Below are 26,952 nucleotides of genomic sequence, written 5' to 3'. Positions count from 1 at the left end.
GTTCTCTCCTGACCACCACCTCTCTCCCTTCTCCCCCATTAACAACCTGTGGGTTTCACTTTTTACAACAGGAAGGATGAGGATTAGTTCTAGATAAATACTGATTTGTCATTGCAAAAGTGCTCTTTAAATAGAAGTAAGTGAAGGATATATCATTCTAGTAAGAGAACCTAAGTACATGTGTATATTTGTGTGTGTTGAATTATTTTTGTTCTGTTTTCTTAACTCTTTTGTACTCGTCACCAAGTACTGCCATTTACTGTGGCACATTCTTCCCAAACACTTGCTGTCAAATGCATCAAGTCTTTTCTTGCACAGTACTACGGGTTTCTACAGAACTGAGCAAGCCCAACATTAGACAGATAGCCTACAGACTGATTGATTTATTTGTTTTAATACAAATATATACTCAGATGTTGTCATATAGAAATCCTTTTTAGAAGAATTATTTTTCAAAGAAGAAAGAATGTTGTAACCCTAGCACCTAATCCTGTGCCTGGCACCTAGTAGATATTCACAAATGTTTGTGGAATTGAACTTTTCTGTGAAGCAAAAAACTCCTTCAAAATTTTAGTTCATATTAAAGCTATTTAAGATTCAGTAAAGTTAAGATTCAGCTGAATCTTAAACATCTTTAATATGAACTGAAGTGTTTAAAAAGCATTCCCAGTAGTTGGGAAATGAAGTTGTATCATGTTTTGAGATCCAGATTTTAATTTGGCAGGAATTAATTTGTTTGCGGGATACCAATACAAATCTTTATCAAAGAAATCCTGCTTTATCTTTCTTTGCAAAATGGGAAGGCATTGTCACAAGGGGGAAATGTGTAATAATAAGTTGAAAAGTTTGGGAAGTTCTGCTTCAAAGATAGCTTTTAAATCATTCTTTTCAGGTACACTGCCTCTGTTATTATTCCTGTTCTAATTTAAGACCTCAAGGTTGTATTTGCTTCCTAACTGGAAGTTGCTCTTCATTTCTACACTGCCTCCACACTGCTACCAGAATTATTTACTTCCTTAAACAGAAAATCGAGCCTTTCCTGCACCTCATTAAAATCCTTTCATAATTTTCTGTAGACCTTATGAAATTGAAAACCATAGTCACTGGCATTACCCATCATTTGTAATAGAATCATACCTACGGAGGATTTTTTTTTTTTTTTTTTGGTTGTATCAGGTTTTTGATTTTTTTTACTTTGTCTACCTCCATAGTCCCATGTTTCAAAGAAGCCTCCACCAGTGCTTCCCAAACATTTCCATGGAATGTGATACATAATAATAAACAGACAAAGTTGCTATCTGACTGCTTAGAGCCTCTGGCTTCTATGGGCTCCTGGCCCTCCAGAGAGCTAGAGGCAATATCCTAAGCACACATGCAGTCCATTCCTGATGCAACTGTTGGAAACATCTGTCTCATACTGTAAGCACAGTAAACCTTTTGCCTTCCAGGAATGGTTTGTACATTGCTGCACCTTTAATACTTTGGACATAGTATTTATCTTTTCCCATCTTCTCAACCTGGTGAATTTCCCCTACTTGTCACTTAAGACACATCTCATTTGGATCAGGGTAATGTTTCTAGATTTTTCAAGGAAATTTTAAATTCCTCATTTCCAGTATCTTATCTCAAATCAATTAATCTTGACTCTGGGAACTTTCCATTTACTGAACCAGGTGTAGTGACTATAACTATACTAATAATGATTTTATGTTTTAAAAATACAAATAAATAAAATTTTCATTTCCTTGGCTTTTTTAAAAAGTTTTTTCCCACATAGATTATATTCTCCTTGGTTTCAAATATACCCATCTCACATGTTAAAAGGGTTATTTATTTAAAGGATAAAATGGATAATACAAATATATAGTCCCAGGTTAGGGGTCAAATTGGAGCTGTAGCCACAGGCCTATACCACAGCTGTAGCAATGCCAGATCTGAGCTGAGTCTGTGACCTAAACCACAGCTCACAGCAATGCCGGGTTCTTAACCCACTGAGCAAGGCCAGGGATTGAACCCAGGTCCTCATGGATACCAGTCAGATTCATATCCCCTGAGCCACGACAGGAACTCCTGGAAACAGGAAATTTAAACAGACCAATTACTAGAACTGATATAGGATCTGTAATTAAAAAAAAAAAAAAAAAAAAAAAAAAACTCCCTGCAAACTAAAGTCAAGGACAGACAACTTTACTGGAGAATTCTATCAAACATAAAAGAAGAACTTCTACCTATCCTTCTTAAGTTATTCCCCCAAAGTTGAAGAAGAGGGAACATTCCCACATTCATTCTGTGAAGCCACCAGCACCCTGATACAAAAACCAAAAGACACTACAAAAAAAGAAAATTATAGGCCATTATCTTTGATGAATATAGATGCAAAAATTCTCAACAAGTATTAGCAAACCAAATCAAATAATACAAAAAAGGATCATACACCATGGTCAACTTGAATTTAGTCCAAGGTCGCAAGGATGGTTCAAACACACAAAAATCAATCAACATGATACACCACAAAGAAAAGATTAAAACCACAAGATGATCTCACTAGATCTTGTCAACAGCAGAAAAAGCATTTGACAAAATTCAACATCCATTCATGATAAAATCTCTTATCAGGAGTTCCCTTTGTGGTTCAGCAGTAATGAACCCGACTAGTATCCATGAGGATGTGGGTTTAATCCCTGGCCTTGCTCAGTGGATTAAGGACTTGGTGGTGCTGTGAGACATGGTGTAGGTCACAGACATGGCTCGAATCCCACAGCATTGCTGTGGCTGTGGTGTAGGCCAGCAGCTACAGCTCCAAATGGACCCCTAGCCTGGGAACGGCTGTGGGTATGGCCCTAAAAAGCAGAACAAAACAAAAATCCCTTACCAAAGTGGGAATAGAGGGAGCATATCTCAACATAATAAAAAGCCATTTTCAACAAATCCACAGCCAGTGTAATACTTAAAAGTGAAGGGCTAATAATAACCTTCACACTAAATTCAGAACTAAATAAGGATGCCCACTCTCACCACTTCTACTCAACATAGTACTAGAAGTCCTAGCCACAGCAATTATACAAGAAAAAAAGAGATTAAACGTATCCAGATTGAAAGGGAAGAGGTAAAATTCACTATTTGCAGCGACATGATACTATATATAGAGAACCCTAAAGTTTCCACACACTATTAGAACTGATAAACGAATTCAGTAAGGTAGCAGTGTATAAGCTTTTAACATGCAAAAATATGTTTCACACCTTTATAATAAGAATGAAATACTAGAATGAGAAAGTGAAAAAACATTTTTGTTCAAAATCATATCAAAAAATAAAATAGATACCTAAGGGTAAGTTTAAACAAGGAGGTGAAAGACCTATATGCTGAAAGCTATACAACATTGATAAAGGAAATTGAATAGTTCAAAGAACTGGAAAGATATCCCATGCTCTTGGATTGATAGGATTAATATTGTTAAGATGGCCAACTACCCAAGGCAATCTACAGATTTAGTGTAATTCTTATCAAAAAATACCCATGACATTTTTCACAGAACTAGAACAGGTTATCCTAAAATCCATGTGGAATCACAGAAGACCCAGAATTGCCAAAGAAATTCTGAGATAAAAGACCAAAGCTGAAGATGTAACCCTTCCAGACTTAAGACTATACTACAAAGCTAAAGTAATCAAATTAGTTTGGTATTGGCACAAAAACAGACACATAGATCAATGGAGCAGAATAAGGAACTGAGAAATAAACCCACATACCTGTGGGTCACAATGTATAACAAAAGAAGCATGAATGTGCAATGGAGAAAAGACAGTTTCTTCAACATGTGGTGTTGGGAAAGTTGGACAGCCACATGTAATTCATTAAATTAGACTACTCCCTCACACCATATACAAAAACAAACAAACAAACGAAAAACCTCAAAATGGTTTAGAAACCTAAATATAAGACATGACCCCATAAAACTCCTGGAAGAGAACATAGACATTTTTTGACATACATCATGGCAATATTTTCTTAGATCATTCTCACAAGACAAAAGAAATAAAAGGAAAAATAAACAAATGGGACCTAACCAAACTTAAAACTTTTTGCACAGCAAAGGAAACCATTAAGAAAACAAAAAGATGACCTACAGAATGGGAGAAAATATTTGCAAAAGATGAGCCCAACAAGGAGTTAATGTCCAAAATGTACAAACAGTTCATACAACTCAATATAAAAAAAAAAAAAACAAATAACCCAATCCAAAAAATGGGCTGATACCTGAATAGACATTCCCAAAGAAGAAATATATGGTCAACAGGCACTTAGAGAAATGCAAATCAAACAATACAGAAAACATTTCCAGAAGTCAACTGTGTTTATCTGAAAATATTTAATAAATAATACAGGTGTGTCATGGGGCCTTCTCTCTTAATGATTCCTTTATCAGATTCCTATTGAAGAAAGCAAGCAGGAGTTCCCATCGTGGCTCAGCGGTTAACGAACCTGACTAATATCCATGAGGACTCAGGTTTGATCCCTGGCCTTGCTCAATGGGTTAAGGATCAGGCATTGCCATGAGCTGTGGTGTAGGTTGCAGACTCTCGGCTTGGATCCTGCGTTGCTGTGGCTGTGGTATAGGCTGGCAGCTATAGCTCAGATTTGACCCCTAGCCTGGGAACCTCCATATGCTGTCGTGCAGCCCTAAAAAGATTAAAAAGAAGAAGAAGAAGAAGAAGAAGAAGAAGAAGAAGAAAGCAAGCATAGTTCTTTAATGTCTTCTTTCTCTATTATGAAAAGAGTATGAATTGAACCTGTCCAAGGCCATATATGAAAAGAAGCCAGGAGAGGAAGAGGCAAGTAGAGAGTTGTTAAGTAGTGGCCTTTTTTTTTTTTTTTTTTTTTTTTCTTTCTTTCTTTTTTTCAGCCTCACCCTTGGCATCTGGAAGTTCCTGGGCCAGGAATTGAACTCACACCACAGCAGTGATCTGAGCCTCTGTGATGACAATGCTGTATCCTTAATCCACTGTACCACAGGAAGAATTGAACATTGAAATTTTAACATTGAAATTTTATTTTAATCTGACTTGTCTCCCATTATTCTAACCTCCTGGTTTGGGGACATTTATTCTTTCATCATTCAAAGAACATTAATGTCTACCATATGCCAGGTATGAGGATCAAAGGGTAACTATCATTCCATATATTCAAGGAGTGTGTTCAAGTACTGGGATAATTATACAGGAACGGTAACGATGACAGTAGCATCTGAATTGAAACATACATGCCATGTGCCAAGCACTATGCTGAGCCTTTTATATGGATTGTATCATTGAATACATACAGTCATCTTCTGAGTAGATACTAGCACTGTTAAGGATATTAAAGTACCAAGAGGTTTAAATGATTTATTTAAACACAGCTAAAAAATAGTGGAACTAGAATTTTAACCCAGTTAGGGTGATTCTTTTGCCTTCATTTTTTAACCTGTATGCCAAATTACAAATTATACAGAAATTGAAAGAGTTGTAGAAGGTTGTATCAAAGAGAAGAGTTTTAAGCTGAAAGTTGAATAAGAAGTGGGGCTTGCCTAACAGACTAGGAGATAAAATGTCATTCAGAGCAGAGAGAATTATGTGTGAGGACAAAGATGCAGAAGGCAGCTTGAAGCTTCACTACCGGTAACTGCGTAGATGCTCTTGGACCCACAGAGTGAGAAAGGAAAAGTGGCTGCATATAACTTGGAAAACTCAAATCAAAATTATAGAAGCCTGAAACACTATACTTGAATTTGACTTTTTCCTTTGAGGTGCTATTAAATGGCTAGAAAACGAGAAGTTACAGTATTTGCAATTAGAATGATCATTTTAAAGAAGATGAAATAGAAGTGACAGTTTCAAGAGAGATTTAAGAGTTACCTTTAACATACCTATTCTTCAGTTGAATTTAAAGGAAGTGGGAAATGTCTAGAAGAAGCACAAGATTTCTTTGAAATAAATCAGAAGTGTTATCAAGGATTCACCTCTCTTCTCTAGTTTCAGGAATAATTTTCTCCGTGAATCATGATATATTGATATGTTTTCATTCAAGTAAAATGTAAAGGCTTAGTGCTGCTTTTCTTTACAGAAAAATACACTCCCTGCACTCACATACACACCCTTGATGATCATTTTAAATAAATAGGAGCCAATGGTAGTATATTTTCAATAAAGAGCATTTAATATATTCAGTGGGCATTGCCTTGGGTAAAATAGTATATGGAATTGGATCTGGAAAGCCCATTTAAAAGGTCATCTAATAGAGTCATTCTTAGTCTGGGGTGCACAAGCAGATTTCAGCTGAACTCAATGGAATTACTTGCAGAATTGTGTGGGGTATTTTCTCATCTTGTGTACTTTGAGAAGAATTCTTGTCAGAAGTACATAGGCCTCTCTGATTAAAGGACCATCATTTTCACACATGAGGGAACAGGCTGTTAGAGATATAAAGACTTGCCAAGGTCTTGAATAAGTTCTCTGGTGAAGGCAGTTTGCCCAACAATTTTTTAAACAGAGTTAATGTAAGACTACAGTGTCTATGACCTTGCGGCCAGAAGTGTTTCTTCTGGGCTTATTTCTTCATTGAGAATTGTTGTATGGTTTTTTTAAAAATAACAGAGCATGCTGTCATTCAAAATACATTCTTCCACCCTAATGTTGCAGAACAGTATTTTTAAAGAAATTCTAGGAAGGGTGTTAACTCATTCAGGGCTTTACAGGAAGGAAAGCTCTTTCCTACCGTTTTTTTTAAGCTAACTTTCACTGACAAGATCAGGCCAGAAAAAGCCTAGTTTGGCTGTTGGCCCAGACAGTGTTATAATCATTGAAGTGTACTCAACCTGCATTGCCCAGGGACAGCTACAACTTGGGGTGGGGGTGGAGGGCAGGAAGTACAGATGCATGCTGAGTGTTGTTCCATTGACTTAGATGACGTGTATGCCCTATATCCTCTGCCGTGTTGTTCTTTCAACTACTAGAAAGGAAATTTTAAAATAGCCTAGAATGAGTTTTCCCAGAAAGGTGAAAAGGATAACTTCAACTTAAAAAAAAAAAAAAACAAACAAGCCATTTGCAGCTGTATCCCCAGCAACAATAAAATAGAGGCTGGTACCTGTAGATGTGTTATAATTTTTTTGATGATAATTTTTTATATAATTTTGGTAAATTTTTAAATAATTTTTATACTTGTATCATATTTCAGAACAAGATTTTTTTTTTCTTGTCCCCTGATGCTGAGTATCATATTGTACTGGCAGGATAGTAAAGTAAAAAAGGTCTGATTCAACATTCTGAGACCCCCTGATTTCAGTTTAGTTTCTGCCATTTATTGTATGATCTTGGGCCTCATTTTCTTTTTCTTAATGGGGATATATGAATACTTAATTCATAGAATTTAGAATAATATTAAATGAAATATAGTACTGTGTGAAAATTGCTCTATAGATTCTGAGGAGTATATAAACATTAATTTTATTTATCTTAGATAATATTTTTAATAATTTGAAAAAATATGTTTACTTGGAGTTTCCTGGTAGCCTAGCAGTAGCTGAGGATCTGGCATTGTCACTGCTGTGGCTTGTGTTTGATACCCAGCAAGGGAACTTCTTCATGCTGAGGGCATAGCCAAAAAAAATAGGGAAGAAGTAATTCCCATGATTGAAGTACAGTTTTGAATTTTATGATAAAATACATATCAAGGAAGCTGATCATGCGTCATTTCTACCTAATGAACTAATGTTAAATGTAGAGAATAGTCCAAAAATAACTAAAGCATTCATTTTTAAATAAAATTACTATATTTACTTTGTTAATTAACTTTTTGCTTACTAATTTGTACATGACTTAAGAATTAATAGATACTTGATAAACCAATTAACATCATATTCTAGGTATTGAGACATGTGAAAAAGTATACAGCAGATTTTTCCAAAGTGAAAATGTGATATTAGTTTTTGGGATGTTCTATAATTAAAACCTGGGATAGAATTTCTATATACTACTGAAGATCCCTTTTGGAGATTTTTAATACTCATTAATATAAGCTGCAAAAATTCCTGCATATAGAAACTTGTTTAATTTTTTTTCTACCCAAGTGTTTCCCTAACTTATTTAACAAGAAAACCCCTTTTTTTTTTTCATTAAGATGTGAAAGTTTGGCTTATATATAAGAATCTAACTTAGACAAGTTCTTCTCAAAGCTATTTTCATCAAAATCCAATCATTGGGTGAAAAGAATTTTTTCTAAAAGCAGGAAAAAAAATTCGTATATCTATATATACATACACACATATATATACAAATATATGTATATATATGATTACTCCTACTTCCTGAAATCATGATGATATTCAAAAGCAACATAGTAACATGATTAAAATGCAGTTATGAATATAATCAGAAATTCTAACCAAAAAATTCTGTTTTATTGCCCTTTTTTTTTTTTTTTTTTTTTTTTTTTTTTTAAATGGCCACTTCTGCAGTATATGGAAGTTCTCAGGGCAAGTTTGAATCAAAGCCACAGCTATGACCTATGCCACCACTGTGCTACACTGGATCCTTTAACCCACAGCAGCGGGCTGGGGATCAAACCCAGGCTACCGTAGCAACCCAAGCCACTGCAGCAGACTCAACCCACTGTGCCACAGTGGGAACTCCAGAAAACCCCTTTTCCTATTACATCTTCTAGCATTTTATGAAGCACTAGTATAAGATAATAGGTATCAACTCCATGAGTTTTAATATTCTGTTTAGGACTCTTAAAATAGAGATTTTTATGGAATTGGAATGGTTGTGATACCTGTCTTCCATATTTGTGGCCAAATCATTAGAATTTGACCTGTCACAGCTTGTTATAAAAATATTCTTTCTTTTATTGACCACTCATGTGACTTTTCCCAAACTGCTTAATCCACTAAGATAGTCTTTCCAGATAGAGATATGAAGTTTACTGATTTGTAATACTGAGAACCTAACAAATGCAAGGTTTTTTTTTTCTTTTTCAGATTATTTTCCCATATAGGTTATCACAGAATATTGGGTAGAGTTCCCTGTGCTATACAGCAGGTCCCCTTTGATCATAAATTCCATGACAATTCTAGACCGCAGTCCATCCCTACCTGCCTCCACCTGTCCCTATTGATAACCATAAATTTGTTTTCAAAGTCTTTGAGTCTGTTTCTCTTTTGTAAATAAGTTCATTTGTATCTTTTTCTTTTTTTTTTTTTTTTTTGGTATGATAATCTCTAGGTCCATCAGTGTTGCTACAGATATCATTATTTCTTTCTTTACTGCTGAGTAATATTCCATTGCATATATGCACCACATCTTCTTTATCCATTCTTCTGTCCATGGACATTTAGGTTGCCTCAGTGTCTTGGCTATTGAAAATAGTGCTGCAGTGAACATTGGAGTGCATGTATCTTTTTGAATTACGGTTTTCTCTGGATGGATGTGCAGAAGTGGGATTGGTGGAGCATATGTTAGCTCTATTTTTAGTTTTTTGAGGAACCTCCATTTTGTTTCCCATAGTAGTTGTATCAATTTACATTCCCACTGACAGTGTAGGAAGATTCTCTTATCTCTGCATCCTCTCCAGCATTTATTGTTTATAGACTTTTTCATGATAACCATTCTAACTGGTGTGAGGCGATACCTCATTATAGTTTTGATTTGCAGTTCTCTGATAATTAGTGATATTGAGCATATTTTCATGTGTTTTCTGGCCATCTCTGTGTCTTCTTTGGAGAAGTGTCTATTTGTGTCTTCTACCCATTTTTTGATTGAGCTGTTTGTTTGGTTTTGATATTGACCTGTGTAAACTGTTTGTATATTTTGGAGATTAATTATCTGTTGATGACTTCATTTACAAATATTTTACCCCTTCTGTGGATTGTCTTTTCATTTTATTTATGATTTCCTTTGCTGTGCAAAAGCTTTTAAGTTTAATTATGTCAAATTGTTTATTTTTGTTTTTAATTTTCATTACCTTAGGAGGTGGATCTGAAAAGATACTATTTTGATTTATGTCAAAGAGTGTTCTGCCTATGTTTTCCTCTAGGAGTTTTATAGTATCTGCTCTTACATTTAAGTCTTTAATTCATTTTGAGTTTATTTTTGTGTATGGTGTTAGTATTCTAATTTCATTCTTATACGCGTAGTTGTTCAGTTTCCCCAGCACCACTTATTGAAGAGCGTGTGTTTTCTCTATTGTATATTCTTGCCTCCTTTGTCATTGATTAGTTGACCGTGGGTACATGGGTTTAGTTTCTGGGATTTCTATCCTGTGCCACTGATCTATTTTTCTGTTTTTATGCCAGTACCATACTGTTTTGATGACTGTAGCTTTGCAGTATAGCCTGAAGTCCAGAAACCTGATTCCTCCAGAAACCCAATTCCTCCAGCTCCACGAAAATGCACATTTAATCAACTTTGTTTGGTTATAATTTACATGCAACAAAGTATATGATTCAATTAATTTAAATACATATATATGTAAACCTGTGAGAGCACACAAGATATAATAGAATGTTTCAGTCAACCTAAAGGGTTCCTTTTGCTCCTTGACAATCCATCTTTCCCTCCACCCTGGGCTCCAAACAACCACTTGTCTGCTTTTTGTAAATATAGACTAGATTGGATTTTTAATTATTTTATATAAATGGAATTTATAATATGTACTTTTCAATGTCTAGTTTCTTTAATTCAGCACAATGATTTTGAGACTCATGCAAGGTATTGAGTGTATCAGTAGTTTGTTCTTATTGCTATGTGGTATTCTAGTACATGTAAATACATTTTTTTCATCCATTCATGAATGTGTAGACATTTAGATTATTTACAGTTTGGGGCTATTGTAAATAAAGCTGCTATGATGAATGTGTGTATATGTGTAACTGAATCACTTTGTTGTACAACAAATTATCACAACATTGTGGATCAACTATACTGCAATAAAACTTAAAAACATAAATATATAAATAAGTACATAAATAAATAAAGCTACTGTGAACATCTTTGTGCAAGTCTGCATGGATATGTGTTTTTGCTCCTCTTAAATAAATACCTAGGAGTAGAATTGCTGGATTGTTATAGTGGGGAATGTTAAACTTTCTAAGAAACTGCCAGTTTCCAAAGTATGTTCCCATTAAGAGTGTGTAAATTCTAGTTTCTCCATATCCTTGTTCAATCTTTGGTATTATTAGTGTCTTCAATTTTAGTTATTCTTATGAGAATGTAATGATATTTCATTGTGGCTTAAATTTGCATTGAACTGATGATGACCAATGATGTTGAGCAGCTTTTTACCTAACATATACTTACTTGCCAACTCTGTATCTTCTTTGATCTAGATCTGTTCAAATTTTTTTGCCTATTTTCTCTGGGTTGTTTATTTTCCTATAATTGAAATTTAAGAGTTCTTTATATGTTTAGATACATGTTCTTTGTCAGATATGCCTATTGTGAATATTTTGTCCCAATCTGTGTATTGCCTTTTTATTTCCTTAAAGGCATCTTTATGAGAGTAAAAGCAGTTGTTTTACAAAGACAAGTTTATCCATTTTTTTCTTCAGTACTTCTAGAAATTTGTATTTTTAGCTCTTATATTGAGGTTTATTATCCATCTTAAGTTAATTTTTGACTACAGGGTGAGGTAAGGGTCAATGTCCATTTTTTTAAACATGAGTATCTAGGTGTTGCAGAATAATTTCTTAAAATACTTAACTTTCCTCATTAAAAGGCTTAAAAATCAATATGGGCTGCTTATTCTGTTTTATTAATCTATATTTCTATATTCCAGACCTTATCACACCATCTTGTTTCTTTAGCATTGTAAGTTTTGCAGTCAGGTAGTGTAAATCCTTCAACTTTCCTTTTTTTTTTTTTTTTTACTTTCCTTCACTATTTAAGTCATTTGCATTTTCATATAAATTTTATGATTAGTTTATTAATTTTTTTGAATGTCCTTGTGGAATTTTGATTGCAGTTGCACTGAGTCTATAGATAAATTTGGAAAGAGAGAATATCTTAATTTTTTAGTCTTCTAATGAAAATAGTGTGTGTGTTTAAATAGGTGTTCAATTTCTCTCAGCAGTGCTCTGTAGTTTTCAATGAAGTATTTTTTGTTAATTTTATTCCTATCTTTTGTATTTTTATATGTTTCCATGAAATAGATTTTTTTAAATTTCATTTTCTGTTTAGTTTTCCATTTAATACTTTTTTCCTAATCCTGTAATCTCGCTATTAGTTGCTTTGTAGATTCCTTAGGAGTTTTACATAAATAATCCATGTTACCTCCAAATGACGATAGTTTTACTTTTTACTCTTCCAAGTTCTATTTTTCATTCCACCATACTCTCCTCACCCTGGTTTTGCCTTATTGGAAAGGATAGTACCTCTATTATAATGTTTGATAGAAGTGGTGAACTTTTTACCTTGTTCTTGATCTTAGATAGAAAGCATTCAGAATTTTTATGTTAATTATGATGTCACCTATAGGGGTTTTTTTAGTTCCATTTATTATATTGAAGTTTCCTTCTAGTCCTAGTTTGCTGAGAGTTTTCTTATCATGAGTGATTTTACATTTTGTCACATGCTTTTTCTGCACATATTAAAGTGATCATATGTATTTTCTCCTTTATTCTGTTACTATGATGAATTATACTCACTGGATTTTGAGTGTTAAACTGACTTTGCCTTCCTGGGATAATTCTTACTTGGTTTTAATGCTTTATCCGTTTTATATATTGTTAGATTCTGTTTACCAATATTCTTAAAGGATTTTTAGGTGTGTGTTTATGAAGGTGTCATTAATCCATAATTTTCATTTTTTATAATGTCTTTGTGAGGTTTTGGAGTTAGTATTATGCTGGTTTTATAAAACAACTTTAGAAGTATTCCCTTCCATATATTCTAAAGTGATTGTATAATTTCTCAGAGTTCTCATTGTGGTTCAGCAGGCTAAGGACCCAGCATTGCCTCTGTGAGGATGTGGGTTCTATCCCTGGCCTCACTCAGTGGGCTTTGGATCTGGTGTTGGCACAAGCTGAAGCATAGGTCATTGATGTGGCTCAGATCCGGTGTTGCCGTGGCTGCAGCTCTGATTTGACCCCTGGCCTGGGAACTTCAATATGATGCAGGTGTAGCTGTAAAGAGGAAAAAAAGCATAAATTTTATGTTATTTCTTCTATGGTAGAATTCAGAAGGGAAACCATCTGAGCTTATATTTTTTCCTAATAAGAAGGTTGGTCATAATGGGTTAAATTTTTTGAAGAATTCAGTTCCATTGAAAAAATTAAATGTAAAGCTATTCTGATTTGCTGTTTTATTTTGTGTCCATTTTGTAACCGAATGTTTTTAAGGAATTTAGTTCTTTTTTATTGTCATAAAATTGTTTATAATATACTCTTATCATTTTACTATCTTTAGGATCTATGATGATAACCCTTTTTAAATTTCTTTTTCAAAAATTTTTAAATTGAAGTTAGTTAATTTACAATGTTTTGTCAATTTCTGTTGTACAGCAAAGTAACATAGTCATGTGCATATATATATGTATATTTGCATTTTTCTAATAAATGATGCGGAGCATTTTTTCATGTGCTTGCTTGCCTTCCATTTGTCTTCTTTGGAAAATGTCTGTTTAAGTCTTCTGCCCACTTTTTGATTGGGTTTTGCTTTGTTTTCTTTTTGCTATTGAGTTTTATGAGTTGTTTGTATATTTTGGAGATTAAGCACCTTGTCAGTTGCGTAATTTGTACCTAGTACCTATTTTCTCCCATTCCGTAGTTTGTCTTTTTGTTTTTTGTTTTTTTATGGTTTTGTTTCCTGTGCAGAAGCTTGTAAGTATAATTAGGTCCCATTGGTTTATTTTTGTTTTTATTTCTATTGCTTTGGGAGACTGCCCTGAGAAAACATTGGTAAGGTTGATGTCAGATAATGTTTTTACCTGTGTTGTCTTCTAGAAGTTTTATGGTTTCTTGTCTTATGTTTAAGTCTTTAAGCCATTTCGAGTTTATTTTTATGAGGGTATGTTGTAGTTTCATTGATTTACATGCTGCTGTCCAGTTTTGCCAGCACCGCTTGCTGAAGAGACTGGCTTATTCCCACTTTATGTTCTTGCCTCTGTCGAAGATTAATTGACTGTAGGTGTCTGGGTTTATTTCTGGGTTCTCTATTCTCTTCTGTTGGTCTGTATGTCTGTTTTTGTACCACTACCACACTGTCTTGATGACTGTAGCTTTGTAATATTGTCTGAAGTCTGGAAGAGTGATGCCTCTTGCTTGGTTTTTGTTCCTCAGGATTGGTTTCACAATTCTGGGTCTTTTGTGGTTCCATATACGTTTTTGGATTTTTTGTTCTAGTTCTGTGAAAAATGTCATGGGTAATTTGATAGGGATTGCATTGAATGTGTAAATCGCTTTGGGTAGTATGGCCATTTTAACAATATTAATTTTTCCAACCCAGGAGCATGGAATATCTTTCCATTTCGTTGAATCCTCTTTAATTTCCCTGATTAATGTTTTATAGTTCTCAACATATACATCTTTCACCTCCTTGGTCAGGTTTATTCCTAGGTATTTAATTTTTGGGGTGTGATTCTAAAAGGTATTGTTTTTTATATTCATTTTCTAATATCTCATTGATAGTGTAGAGAAATTCAAATTATTTCTGAATGTTAGTCGTGTATCCTGCTACTTTGCTCAATTTGTCAATTAGTTCAAGTAATTTCTTTGTGTGTAGAGGCCTTAGGGTTTTCTATAAAAAGTATTGTGTCATCTGTATATAGTGACAGTTTTACCTCTTCTCTTTTAATTTAGATACCTTTTATTTATTTTGTTTTTCTGATCACTATGTCTAAGACTTCCAATACTATATTGAATAAAAGCAGTGAGAGTTGTCTTGTTCCAGATTTTAGCAGGAGGGCCTTCAGCTTTTCTCCTTAGAGTATTATATTGGCTGTGGGTCTTTTTTCATTTCTGATGTTGGTGATTTGTTCTCTCTTTTATTCTTGTTTAGTCTAGCTAGCATTTAATCAATTTTTTAAATCTTTGTAGGGACCTACCCTTGGCTTTCTTGATTTTTCTCTCTTGTTTCCTATTTCATTAATTTTTGCTCTCATATTCATTATTTCCTTCCTTGTACTTACTCTTGAAACTTTGATTTTAGACTTATTTTCTACTATAAACATTTAAAGTTATATATTTGCCTCTAAGCACTGCTTTAACTATATTCCACAAATCTTAATAGATTAGATTTTCATTATCATTCAACTTGAAACATTTTCTAATTTTTTGATATCTTCTTTTTCCTATGATTTATTTAGAAATATGTTGTTTAATTTCCATGTGTTTGAGGTTTTCCTATGTCTTATTTTTAATCATATCTAACTTATTCTTAAAATTCTTCTCTGTAGGATTTCAGTCATTTTAAATTTGTTGAGTTTTGTTTTATGGCTCATCATATGGACTCTTTTAGTGAATATACCAAGTGTACTTTAAAGGAATGTGTATTCTATAGTTGTTGGGTATAGTGGCCTGTTAATAAGTATCAATTAGGTTAAGATGTTTGGCGATCTTATTAGATCCTCTTTATCTTACTGATTTGTTTTCTAGTTCTATCAGTTGCTAAAATAGGAGTGTTAAAATCTCCTATTATTATTGTGGAATTATATATTTGTCCTTTTAATCCTATCAGTTTTGCTTTCTATATTTTGCGTCTTCATTATTAATTAGCAACATATATGTCAAGAAATAGAACAAGTTTCTGAGACTTTGCCCTATTTGAAAGCTAACAAGTTAGCCTGAGACAGTTTCCTAGAGTCTGACAAAAGACGTGAGACTCCTGGGTAAGAGATGGGACATTTTATTACTCACAGAATATCATCATTTTTTGGTGCTAGTTTCCTAAGAACTAATTCCCACAGAGCAAATATGAGATTTCAATGTTTATATTTTCTATACTGTTCTGTGTATGGTCCCAGCTGCATTTTCAGGATCTGGGAGTTTTGTTTTAGTTTTTATAATTAAAAAAAGTTAATGTCTGAGTTCTTTTTTACTTTATGTATTTACTTCTATCACACTTTCTTTCTGGATTCTCCATATTCATTCTTAAGTACAAATATGGAAATGTGCTGTTTTTCACCATTTGTAAGTGAGTATCTCCTAAATATTTAAGTACTATTTCTGATTATGTCAGCAAAAAAGAATGTATTTGGCAATATAAAGAGTCTACATTTTGGGGGTATTTCATTCCTGATGCTCTTTTTTTCTTCCTGAAGATTCAGTTTTTCATCTCATGTCATTTCCCTTCAACCTGAAAAACTTCCTTTAGCCTTTTCTGTACTGTACATCTGTTGGAAACAGATTTCCTTGGTTTTCTTTTATCTGAAAATGACTTTTTTCCCATCATTATTTAAGGATATTTTCACTGGGAATAGAATTTTGGGATGACGTTTTTATTCTTTTAGCATTTTAAAGATATTCTGCTGGTTTCTGCTCTTCATTGTTTTGACTTAGAGTCACTGGTGATTCAAATCATTGTTCCCTGTATTCACCTCTGGCAGCTTTCAATATTTCTTTATCCTTGGTTTTTAGCAATTTAACTGTTATGTGTTCATGTGTGGTTTTCTTTGTATTTCTTTTGCTTGAAATCTTTTTTTTTTTTTTCTGGTTTTTATTTTTTTCTATTATGGTTGATTTATGTTTTGCTTGAAGTTCACTGAGCTTCCAAATTGTATGATTTATTCATTTTTTACCAGTTGGGTGATTTTCAGCTTTTTCTTCAAATATTGTTTTCTACCCCATTTCTCTTTTCTTTCCTTCTTGGACTCTAATTACGCATATGTTAAGCACTTTTTGTCCCACAAGAATGATCTTTTCCTGTAAATCTTATCATTTTACCTTCCTATTTAAAACCTTCTGATTGCTTCTCATTGCAAATAGAATTCAATCCAGACTCTTTACCACCTTGTTTAAAGCCTTATAATCTGCACATGTCTATCTCTCTAACCTCATTTCCTGTGTCTTTTCACTTTATTCATTGTTTCTAATACATTGGGGTTTTTTTTTTTTCCTTTCCCTATAATGTACCAATGATCTATGTCTTTTCACTTGATGGTCCCTTTACCTTGAATGCTCTTTCTCCAGATCTTTGTATGGGTGACGGTTTTGAGTATCTGCATACGTTACCTCCTCAGAGAGGCTTTCTCTCACTACCCCAACTAAAAGCTACCCTAGCCCCTAACACACAAGTACTTTAGGCCCATATACCTTTAAATAGCTTTTACTGAGACAAAATTCACATGCTACAATTTTCACCCACTTAAAAAATACAATTCAGGAGTTCCCGTCATAGCTTGGTGGAGATGAATCTCACTAGTATCTATGAGGACGTAGGTTTGATCCCTGGCCTGGCTCAGTTGCTTAGGGATCCAGCATTGCCATGAGCTGTGTTGTAGATCACAGATGTGGCTCGGATCCTGGCATTGCTGCAGCTGTGGTGTAGGCCAGCAGCTACAGCTCTGATTCAACCCCTAGCCTGGGAACTTCCATATGCCGTGGGTGCAGCCCTCAAAAAACAAAAAATAAAATAAAATGAAATAATAAAATTCAAAGGTTCTTAGTATATTCACAGACATGTGTAACTATCACAACATTCAGTTTTACATATATCTACCTTATTCATAGATACTGCTATTTCCTAGTACCGAGAACAATGTCTGGTATGTAATGCACGCTCAGTAATGTTTTTCTGAATTGATGATTTCATTAGCCCTAAGATAATTTAGGCATTAGCCTCCGGTAAAATATTAGGAAAATTCATTTGACTACCATCAGCTCTAGAAGTATTATTTGATCAGAGCTGTGCTATTTTGAGGGCTCTCTGAAACAGCTTAGCACATATTTTAAGAGTTATTGCAGGAAGTTACCAAAAAAATATCTTTTGATATGGTGAATACAAGTCATATACACATTTCCTTAAAAAAGAATAGCCATCTTTTACTGACCTGACAGTTGTTGAGGAGCAAAAAGCCTTTCAGAAATACTGTTTTTCTATTTTCAAAAGTACTCTGATGTTGTTTATTTGTTTGAGTCTTTGAAATAGATTATAGAATCTGTAGTATTTGTTTTATTTACTAATTATGAGATTGGTAAGTTATTCATGAGATTCTAAACATCGTATTTCCTTGTATACCTTTCATGTGGAAGGAATGTCAAGTCTGAGCTTGGATAATCTATACTGCCCCATCTTCCTTATAGGCTTTGATGCGGCCTGGAAGAATTGATAGAATCATCTATGTGCCTTTACCAGATGCAGCAACAAGAAGGGAAATATTTAACCTGCAGTTTCACTCTATGCCAATTAGTAAAGAGGTTGATCTGAATGAACTCGTCCTCCAAACAGATACATACTCAGGAGCAGAGGTAAGATAACTCCCTTCAAAATACCTTGGTGGAAGAAAAATGGTGGTTTGGGTGTCAGTAGTGAAAAAGACTCCTTGATGCCAGCTGTTTTAAATAACTATATATTAAGAAATATTGGCGTTCCCGTCATGGCTCAGTGGTTAACGAATCCGACTAGGAACCATGAGGTTGCAGGTTCGATCCCTGGCCTTGCTCGGTGGGTTAAGGATCTGGTGTTGCCGTGAGCTGTGGTGTAGGTTGTAGATGCAGCTCAGATCCCACGTTGCTGTGGCTCTGGCGTAGGCCGGCGGCTACGGCTCCAATTCGACTCCTAGCCTGGGAACCTCCATATGCCGAGGGAGAGGCCCTAAAAAAGGCAAAAAGACCAAAAAAAAAAAAAAAAAAAAGAAAGAAAGAAATATTAAAACAGGATATATGCTGTATGACAAGTAATCACTAAATGAAATTACACTTCACTTGGCCTCTATTATATTTTGATTGTTTTTGCCTAGCTCCTATTATTTCTCAAAATGCGTAGCATAATATAAAGGAGAAAACACTGAACTAGAATTAGAAGGTTCTTCTTTTGGGCTTCTTGACACAGAAGCTTCCAACCAGTTACACACTTCACTGAACTTTGATTTCTTCACCTATCAAATGGAAATGATACACAACTTTCCCTACTGTTTTCTTATAGAGATCATAAAAATGAGATTAAGATATCCTAAAAGCACTCTGAAGTACCAAAGAGTTGGCAAAGAGATTTTGTTATCTTTTAAGATTTTTGGAAAATTGTCTTAGTCTACAAATATTCTCTCATAAAAACCATAGAAGAGATAGCTAGTTTACCCTTAATAGTAAAAATATATTCTCAACAAGAACAGCAAGATCTCTGTGAGAATATGAAAATTTTAAGTATGGCAGATAAACATTTTTTCTCTCCTTAGCAACTCTTTACTTAGGCTGCTTTTATTTATAGAATAAAATGCCATTAAAATAATTTTGCAGCTTTTGTACATGTATTTCTTAAGAAAAAATTGGACTATACTCTTCAACACAAAAATATCATTTCAATACCACTGATACAGGTTTGTACTGGGAAATTAATATTTCTTAAGACGTTGTAGATTCTTTTCATTCTGAATTATCCAGCAGACTGAGACTCCCCCTTCTGTTTTGCTTGTTACTATTTTTATCTGTCTTCATTAAAACCAAAGAGATTGATGTGTAATAGATCATCAGTGGTACTCACAGAGCTTGTAGGTAAGTTTACATGTGGAATTGGGTTTAGTATAGCATGCCATCATAGCTAATAGCAACAACCAAAATAAATCTCAAATTTACTCATTGTTTTTTTTTCAACTATGAATTATGTATATTTGATTTTTTCCCCCTTTAAATTTTTTAATTCTCTTTGTGGGGAGAGACAGCAGGGAGATCCACATAGAAAGTAGATTGAGAAGCAGGTAAAGTGCATTCACCTTTAAAGTCCTGACTGAAATGATAATCTTTATTAGCATCTCATTGGCACGACCATCCATTAAATTGAAATGAACGTATATTTACTGCTAACTGACTGCTCTAGCATTTCTAGAATTTAGTTTTTGATATGAGACCAAGGGCTGGTATCCTGTACATATGTCGGTTTACAGGAAACAGCCAGGAAAAGAAACCATAAATCTTTCACTTGAGTGAAGTGGAAGAGCAGTTAGTAAGGTATAAATAGGCCTTTCTCACTTTGAAGTAATTCATGGTAGTAACATAGAAATGCAAAACAAAAATCAAAGCCAATGAGGTCCTGTCTGGCTGAAAGGAAAAAACTCATTTGGTGCCAGGAATTATTGTACCAGCTTGCTAGTTCTTATGTAGTACATGCCTTATTCAATCTGAAATATAAGCACATTCATTTTTATTAATTTCTATGTCAGATTTTCTAAAAACAGTCACAGAGAAAGTAGCAGAAAATTCTATCCCTGGACTTACAGCTTTGTGTCCCATAATGCTTTGGTGAGGGAAAGGTATCCTGCCGTGATCCTAATTATAATCAGTGTATTCTTACAGCTTCAGAGACATTTATTCCAGAGCCACATCTTTGTAGTTCTAGGTTTTTCAACTTGGGCATGATCGATTTGTTCCACATTTTTTGTTTTGAATGAAGGCGTTGGTCTGAATATTTAGGTAATTCACACAGGTGCCTTATTGTTTGAGAAGTATTTTTTAAAATCTTAAAATTAATAGGAAATTTAAGACATATTAAACTTCACATAAAGTATAAGATCTCTCTTGTCTTATTTCCTTCTATGAGAACAAAAATGGTGCTATGATGTTTGAAAGGTGAAACTGGTTTTGATAGGTTTTTAAATAGTAGAACATATTCAAACTTGAAACACAGTCACCTGACTCCTACAGGCCCAATTCTTTACCACTAATGTAGCTAATTATTTCATCCCTCAGCAAGGCCATATCCTTCAGCAGAGAACTAAGTTAGCAAATGCTTAATAAACTGAAAAATATACATTTACGAAAAATAGACTTTCTCCTCTCATTTATCATAGAGGAACCCTCTTGTAGCAGTGTAGCAGTGTACCCTACTATAGGCATAGCCTTTTTTTCAGAGTTGGAGTGTCTCTATGACCACTTTCGGTATAAAAATGAAACTGTTGACTCTGTTGTCTTCACAGGAGAGTAGTATATTCAATATTACATTAAATTAATTTTATTTGATGATACAGTAGTATCCATATCAATAAGAATTTATTCAAGTGAGCCAGAAATGAGGAAATTGCTAACACTGTTTTTTAGAAACATAAAATGTTTAACTGCAATGAGTATTTTTTTCTTTTCAATTGAGAAGTTGTAAGGGTGGAGTTCCCATTGTGGCTCAGTGTTGTAAAGAACCCAGCTAGTATCCATGAGATTGCTGGTTTGACCCCTGGCCTCGCTCAGTGGGTTAAGTATCTGGCATTGCTGTGAGCTGTAGTCTAGGTCACAGGTACAGCTCGGATCCGGAACTTCCATATGCCACACTTGTGACCCTAAAAAGCAAAAAAAAAAAAAAAAAAAATTGTAAAAAAAAAAAATTGATTGAGATGGAGATGATACTAGCACTCATTAATAAGAAGACTGGGATGGGGGGTTACTTTTTTAAAGTATTTTCTGGTGCTTTTGCCTAGTCAGCATTGTTCCATAGATGCTTACAGAGGCCTAATGTTTGAAATCTCTCCTTATACCCCTCTGAGTTACTCCATTTTCCCTCCCTGGAGAGGGTGTACAGAGAATTGAGGCTTTTTTTTTGTCCTCAGGAGAGGCCTAAGAGGAAGTTTGTCGCCAGCTGAAAGGGGAATGTGGTCACTAGGGAGCAGCCTCTAAGGAGAGCCTGAAACAGGCAGCATCCTTCAGCCACCTCTGCCGTCTGCTGCTCCCCCGTGGCCAGAACCTCATTGTCTTTGGCCTCTTGGCTGTAGCTACCAGTTAATGGAAAAACACAGTTCAGGAGGAAATAAGCAGTCTTTTTTGGTTATAGCTATTGTTTTATTTTGCTTTGATTTTTGTTTTTTAAGTTATTTGTAGCAGATTCCACTTCATTTATTTGTCTTATATCAAATTATCCTCATTACTTTAGGGAAACTTTGACCCACCAACAGGACATCAAAAATCACAAAAACTTGCACATGAAAGCCATAACTGGACCCATTATGCATGTGCCATGTGCTTGAGAACAGAGATGATAAATAAGATACATCATTTTTCCTCCCTGGATAGGAATTTACTGACAATATCTGTAAAATTTGGGTTGAATGTTTATTTGCATTTAGATGTTATCCTTCTTTTAGTGATTACTTCATTAAGTAAAACTGACAAAATACCTAAGAGCCAGGTGTTATCTATACATTTTATAAATAATAGAGGCCATCATAGCTTTTCAAATATCAAGATTTGAGAAATCAACTTTCAAGAGAGACGCTAAAATAGGGAAAAAAAGAATTTTAATGTTGCAGTTGAGTAGTCTTTTAATACAGTTTTCAGTCTTTTCTTTCAGGTGGGTTCAGACTAGTTTATTTAACTTCTTCAAACCTCAGTTTGCTCATTTGTAAGACATCTATGTGACTGAAATTGTTTTGAGGGTTAAGTGAGATAATAAATGTTATTTCCCTTCATCCTTTCCTTCTTTTATTATTCAGTATTTATATTTACTTGTGCGGTATTGGATGATGCTGCTATAAGACAATTTTACATTGTCTCAGTAACCAGATAATTTATCCAAATCTAAATAATAATTGAATTTGCCTCTTACCCTTTTCTTGAAAATGTAAAAATCTACTTAATCTGGTGATTTTTATGGTCATCTTATGAATCTAGCTTTAGAAAGTCTTTCTAAAGCAACTTGTTAGGGTCAAATACATTTCCCATTAATTTTTCAAAAAGCTTTAACTTCATGTAAATTTAGTTTATCTCTATTTTACTAAAGCGATGTGTCTTGCCCTGAATTGTTTTGTAGTCTAGGCCCTCCTGGGTCTAATAAATAGCTCAAGGTCTTCATGCCAGCCTGACATTAAAAAAAATCACTTTCCAGGAGTTTCCATCATAGCTCAGCAGTTAACAAACCCAGCTAGAATCCATGAGGATGTGGGTTCGATCCCTGGCCTCACTCAGTGGGTTAAGGATCTGGCATTACCATGAGCTGTGGTGTAGGTCACAGACGTGGCTCAGATCCTGCATTGCTGTGGCTCTGGTGTAGGCCAACAGCTACAGCTCCAATTAGACCCCTAGCCTGGGAACCTCCATATGCCACAGGTGTGGCTGTACAAAGACAAAAAAAAAAAAAAAAAAAAAAAATCACCTTCTAGTGTGCCTTACTAATTAATTCGAGAAAGTTTCTATTCATTGTGCTTGAGCTATTATAGCTAATAAAGGGAGAGACTTAAATTACTTTTCTCTCTTGCTGATTAATATTCCTTCTGAGATTAGAGCTCTCTCTCTCTTTCCTCCTACATAGTGTAAGCAGAAGGAATAGTTATAACCATGCTGGATATCTGTACTCTTCCTACATGAGGCCTCTTTTGACTGTTTAATTTAATCTAAAATCAGGATCGGTGTACTAGAATCTAGCAGCATTGACTCTTTATATGACCAGCCTAACAACACATCTGTGGTAGGACCAAAGATCCTAGAACTGGACTCCTTTTGGTCTGGCCTCAGGCTCTCTGTGTAGTGCTTCTAGAGAGCAGCTAGTAGCAGTGTTCCCATCTCAAGTGAATCAGGGCCCTGCAGGCCTTAGCAACCTCCTATAGACATACCTGCAGTCTGCTTGTCTCACCTAATCAGAAACTGCCCTATGAAAACGTGCTCTTATTGCCAGCTGGTCTATTCTTATCTGAGATCTTTGTTCTCTCTCCACTCTTTCTTGTGTATTCACTCTAAAATTTCTGTATCTGGAGTTCCTATTGTGGCCCAGTAGAAATGAATCTGACTAGCATCTATGAGGGCACAGGTTCGATACCTGGCCTCGCTCAGTGGATCAAGGATCCAGCATTTCTATGAGCTGTGGTGTAGGTTACAGACGCGGCTTGGATCTGGTGTTGCTGTGGTGTGTGTTTTTATTTGTAAAATAAAATTCTGTATCTGTACCCCTGAATTTCAAAGTATTCTTTGCTTATACAGCCTACTGGAATCACTGCTTTGCTATAAAATCATCATGATAACCCCACCCAGAAATAGCTTCTCTTCTTGAACTCCTTTAGCTCTTAGGATATTTTTCCTTGCAGTTATTTTAACATAAGCAGCTGCCTCTTATCCCCTCAAACAAACTTTAAGATTCTCTATGGCAGAAACCAGGTTTTGTATTTTTTGGAGTACAACAAAGCAACCGATATGTCCACTGAATCAGTGGCCATTAATGTTGGATGGATAATTTATGTGTTGATTCTAAGTAATTGTAATGAAACAAAAATGCAATTTAACATTTGCTAAAGTGACACTTCTTTTTTTTTTTTTTTTCGCCTTTTGTCTTTTTAGGGCCTCACCCGTGGCATAGGGAGGTTCCCGGGCTAGGGGTCTAATCGGAGCTGTTGCCGCCAGCTATGCCAGAGCCACAATAACGCTAGATCCAAGCCGCATCTGTGAATTACACCACAGCTCACAGCAATGCCGGATCCTTAACCCACTGAGCCAGGCGAGGGATCAAACCCGCAACCTCATGGTTCCTATCTGGATTCGTTTCTGCTATGCCACAACAGGAACTCCTAAAGTGACACTAATTCTAAACTTATGGGGGGATTGATTATCTATTTGGGTACATAACTCTATGGGAATACTGCTGTAGCAGAAGAACTAGAGCCAAGCAAAAGCTGTAGATTTGTCTGAAGCCCCAGAGCAAATAAGTGACAAACCCAGGACCAGAAACCAGATCTTTCAACTCTTCCCGAAGTACTGATCATACTCTTCAACAGAAAAGTCTTTTAAATGTTTCATAATTCCCTTTGACATATCTGAATCTTTGATAAAGGTTTGCCTGCTCTTGTGGACAATAACTTAGCAAAGTAAACAGCAGATATGAGACATCTTTTTCGTGTGCATGTGTACTTTTCTTACAGTTATTATGTTTAGTTACCTTGATGTACTTCTTGAAGATTACTTCACAGAAATTGAAGCTACTTGAAGTTAAGAACTATGTTTTTTCTTTATTCACTCAAAGTTACTTCCTGGGTATTGTGAATAAGATCTAGAGTTAAGTGGGAAAGACATAAACACTAAGTTCTATATATGTGTTTATGTGACATGACATAATGATGTGAGGAATACTATAGGAGAAAGAAGAGGAAGTAACCCATGTTTACTGGAATTGAAGGAGGGAATAGTTGATCTGAGTTTTAATAGGTCAATAGAAGTTTCCCAAGTAGAGAAGGACTTGGAAAGGGAGCATCCCTGACATATAGAAAGGCAGAGGTGCATAAAAGAACATAGTATGTTCTAGATTCAATTAAAGGTTGAAATATGAATAGAAAGAATCTGCAAGTGGAAATAGTAGGTGATAAAGCAGGAAAAGTATGTCAGACAAATATGATCTTGGACATCACCTGAACTTGTTTTTTCCTTTAAGCAGTAGAGAGCCATTGAATTTAGTAACAAATATTGTCAGATTTGTGTTATTGAAAGATGGATGGCAGAGTTCCCATCATGGCGCAGTGGAAACAAATCTTCCCATCATGGCGCAGTGGAAACAAATCCAGACTAGGAACCATGAGGTTGCGGATTTGATCCCCGCTCAGTGGGTTAAGGATCTGGTGTTGCCGTGAGCTGTGGTGTAGGTCGCAGACACGGTTCGGATCCTGTGTTGCTGTGTGGCTGTGGTGTAGGTCGGCAGCTGTAGCTCTGATTTGACCCTTAGCCACCACATAATTCCCCTTTCTATGAATTAGAAAAAGGTGCCCCTTTACACCACTTGGTGACAGATTCCTGCCAGGGCAAAAGGCTTGTCAGCAGAACATGAACTTTCATGAAATTCCCTGGTTCATTAAGTCCTTATTCACCCCCTCAGCTGGGCATCCTTGTGTATGTACAACCCTCACATCTGTACAGGGTTGTTTCATTTTTGGCTTATGTACCCTTAAATATCCCTCATAGTACCTACAAGCACACCTCATATAAAGTTGACATGTATTCATCAAACTAACAAATTTAGATTTTAATTCCAAGTAGATAAACGTTCTGTGACTTGAAGATTTGCTTATGAGCCCTTGGACAAAAATCTTCTGTGAAGGAGAGAAATGGGGATTGTTAAAGATGCCTTTTATACAACATCAGCACATTAAACCTGCCATGAGATCCAGCACCTGGTATGAATGGCCAGTATATTAAAAGTCAAGTGGATTATGTCTTCTGAGCCATATTATCACTTGTAACTTTGAATATAAGCTCCCAGAGCAGGTACCTTGTTTCTGCAGCTTGGTTTGTGATGGCTGAAATGTAGCTACCCTGTTGTATATGAATCATGATAAAATCCTCCCAGAGCAAAAATCAGAATATGCTAAAAGTAGAGATTTAGGCTCTTTAAGCCAGCCCTCCACCCCTCTCCCTTCCTCTTACCATCTGATAAAGACTGAGACCTAGACTTCAGTCCCATCCTGACCACTTACTACAGTATTAGTTTGGCCAAATCAGTTGCTAATCTCTAGAGTCAGTTCTCATATTTTCATAAGGGAGTGGGATTGTGGTCTATGATCCTTTCTAGTGCTAAAAATCAGGGTGATTATATACTTGTCATAGATTAGATTAATTGTATAAGGAATTCCTTAGGGGCTGGACCTCCAGGGATATATAACATGGTTTTGTTTTCCTTATAATGCTTCTAGAAACCTAGGATCCTGGGATGGTGGTCAGTGTCTCTAAATACATGCTATCGTAGCCGAGCAATGCTAATCATGGCACTAGAGGAATGGGAATCTTGAACACTTCTGAAAGTACTTAGAATTCAGATTTTAATAAAATTCTCCTTAGTAAACTTTAACAATTTTCCATTGAGTGGAAATGAAAGT

The 26,952-nt window shown here is 35.1% G+C and overlaps 1 protein-coding gene across 1 annotated transcript in view; it reads left to right on the top strand.

The window, feature by feature from the left end:
* SPATA5 (spermatogenesis associated 5) overlaps positions 1 to 26,952 on the top strand; it is a 322,769-nt gene that overhangs the window by 238,850 nt on the left and 56,967 nt on the right. The window contains 1 exon segment of the mRNA NM_001177913.1: positions 18,275 to 18,439. Within this exon segment, the coding sequence (NP_001171384.1) occupies positions 18,275 to 18,439 (165 nt within the window).

This window comes from Sus scrofa, chromosome 8, assembly GCF_000003025.6.
Source record: "Sus scrofa isolate TJ Tabasco breed Duroc chromosome 8, Sscrofa11.1, whole genome shotgun sequence".
NCBI lineage: Eukaryota > Metazoa > Chordata > Mammalia > Artiodactyla > Suidae > Sus > Sus scrofa.
This window is presented reverse-complemented; position numbering and strand designations above follow the sequence as displayed.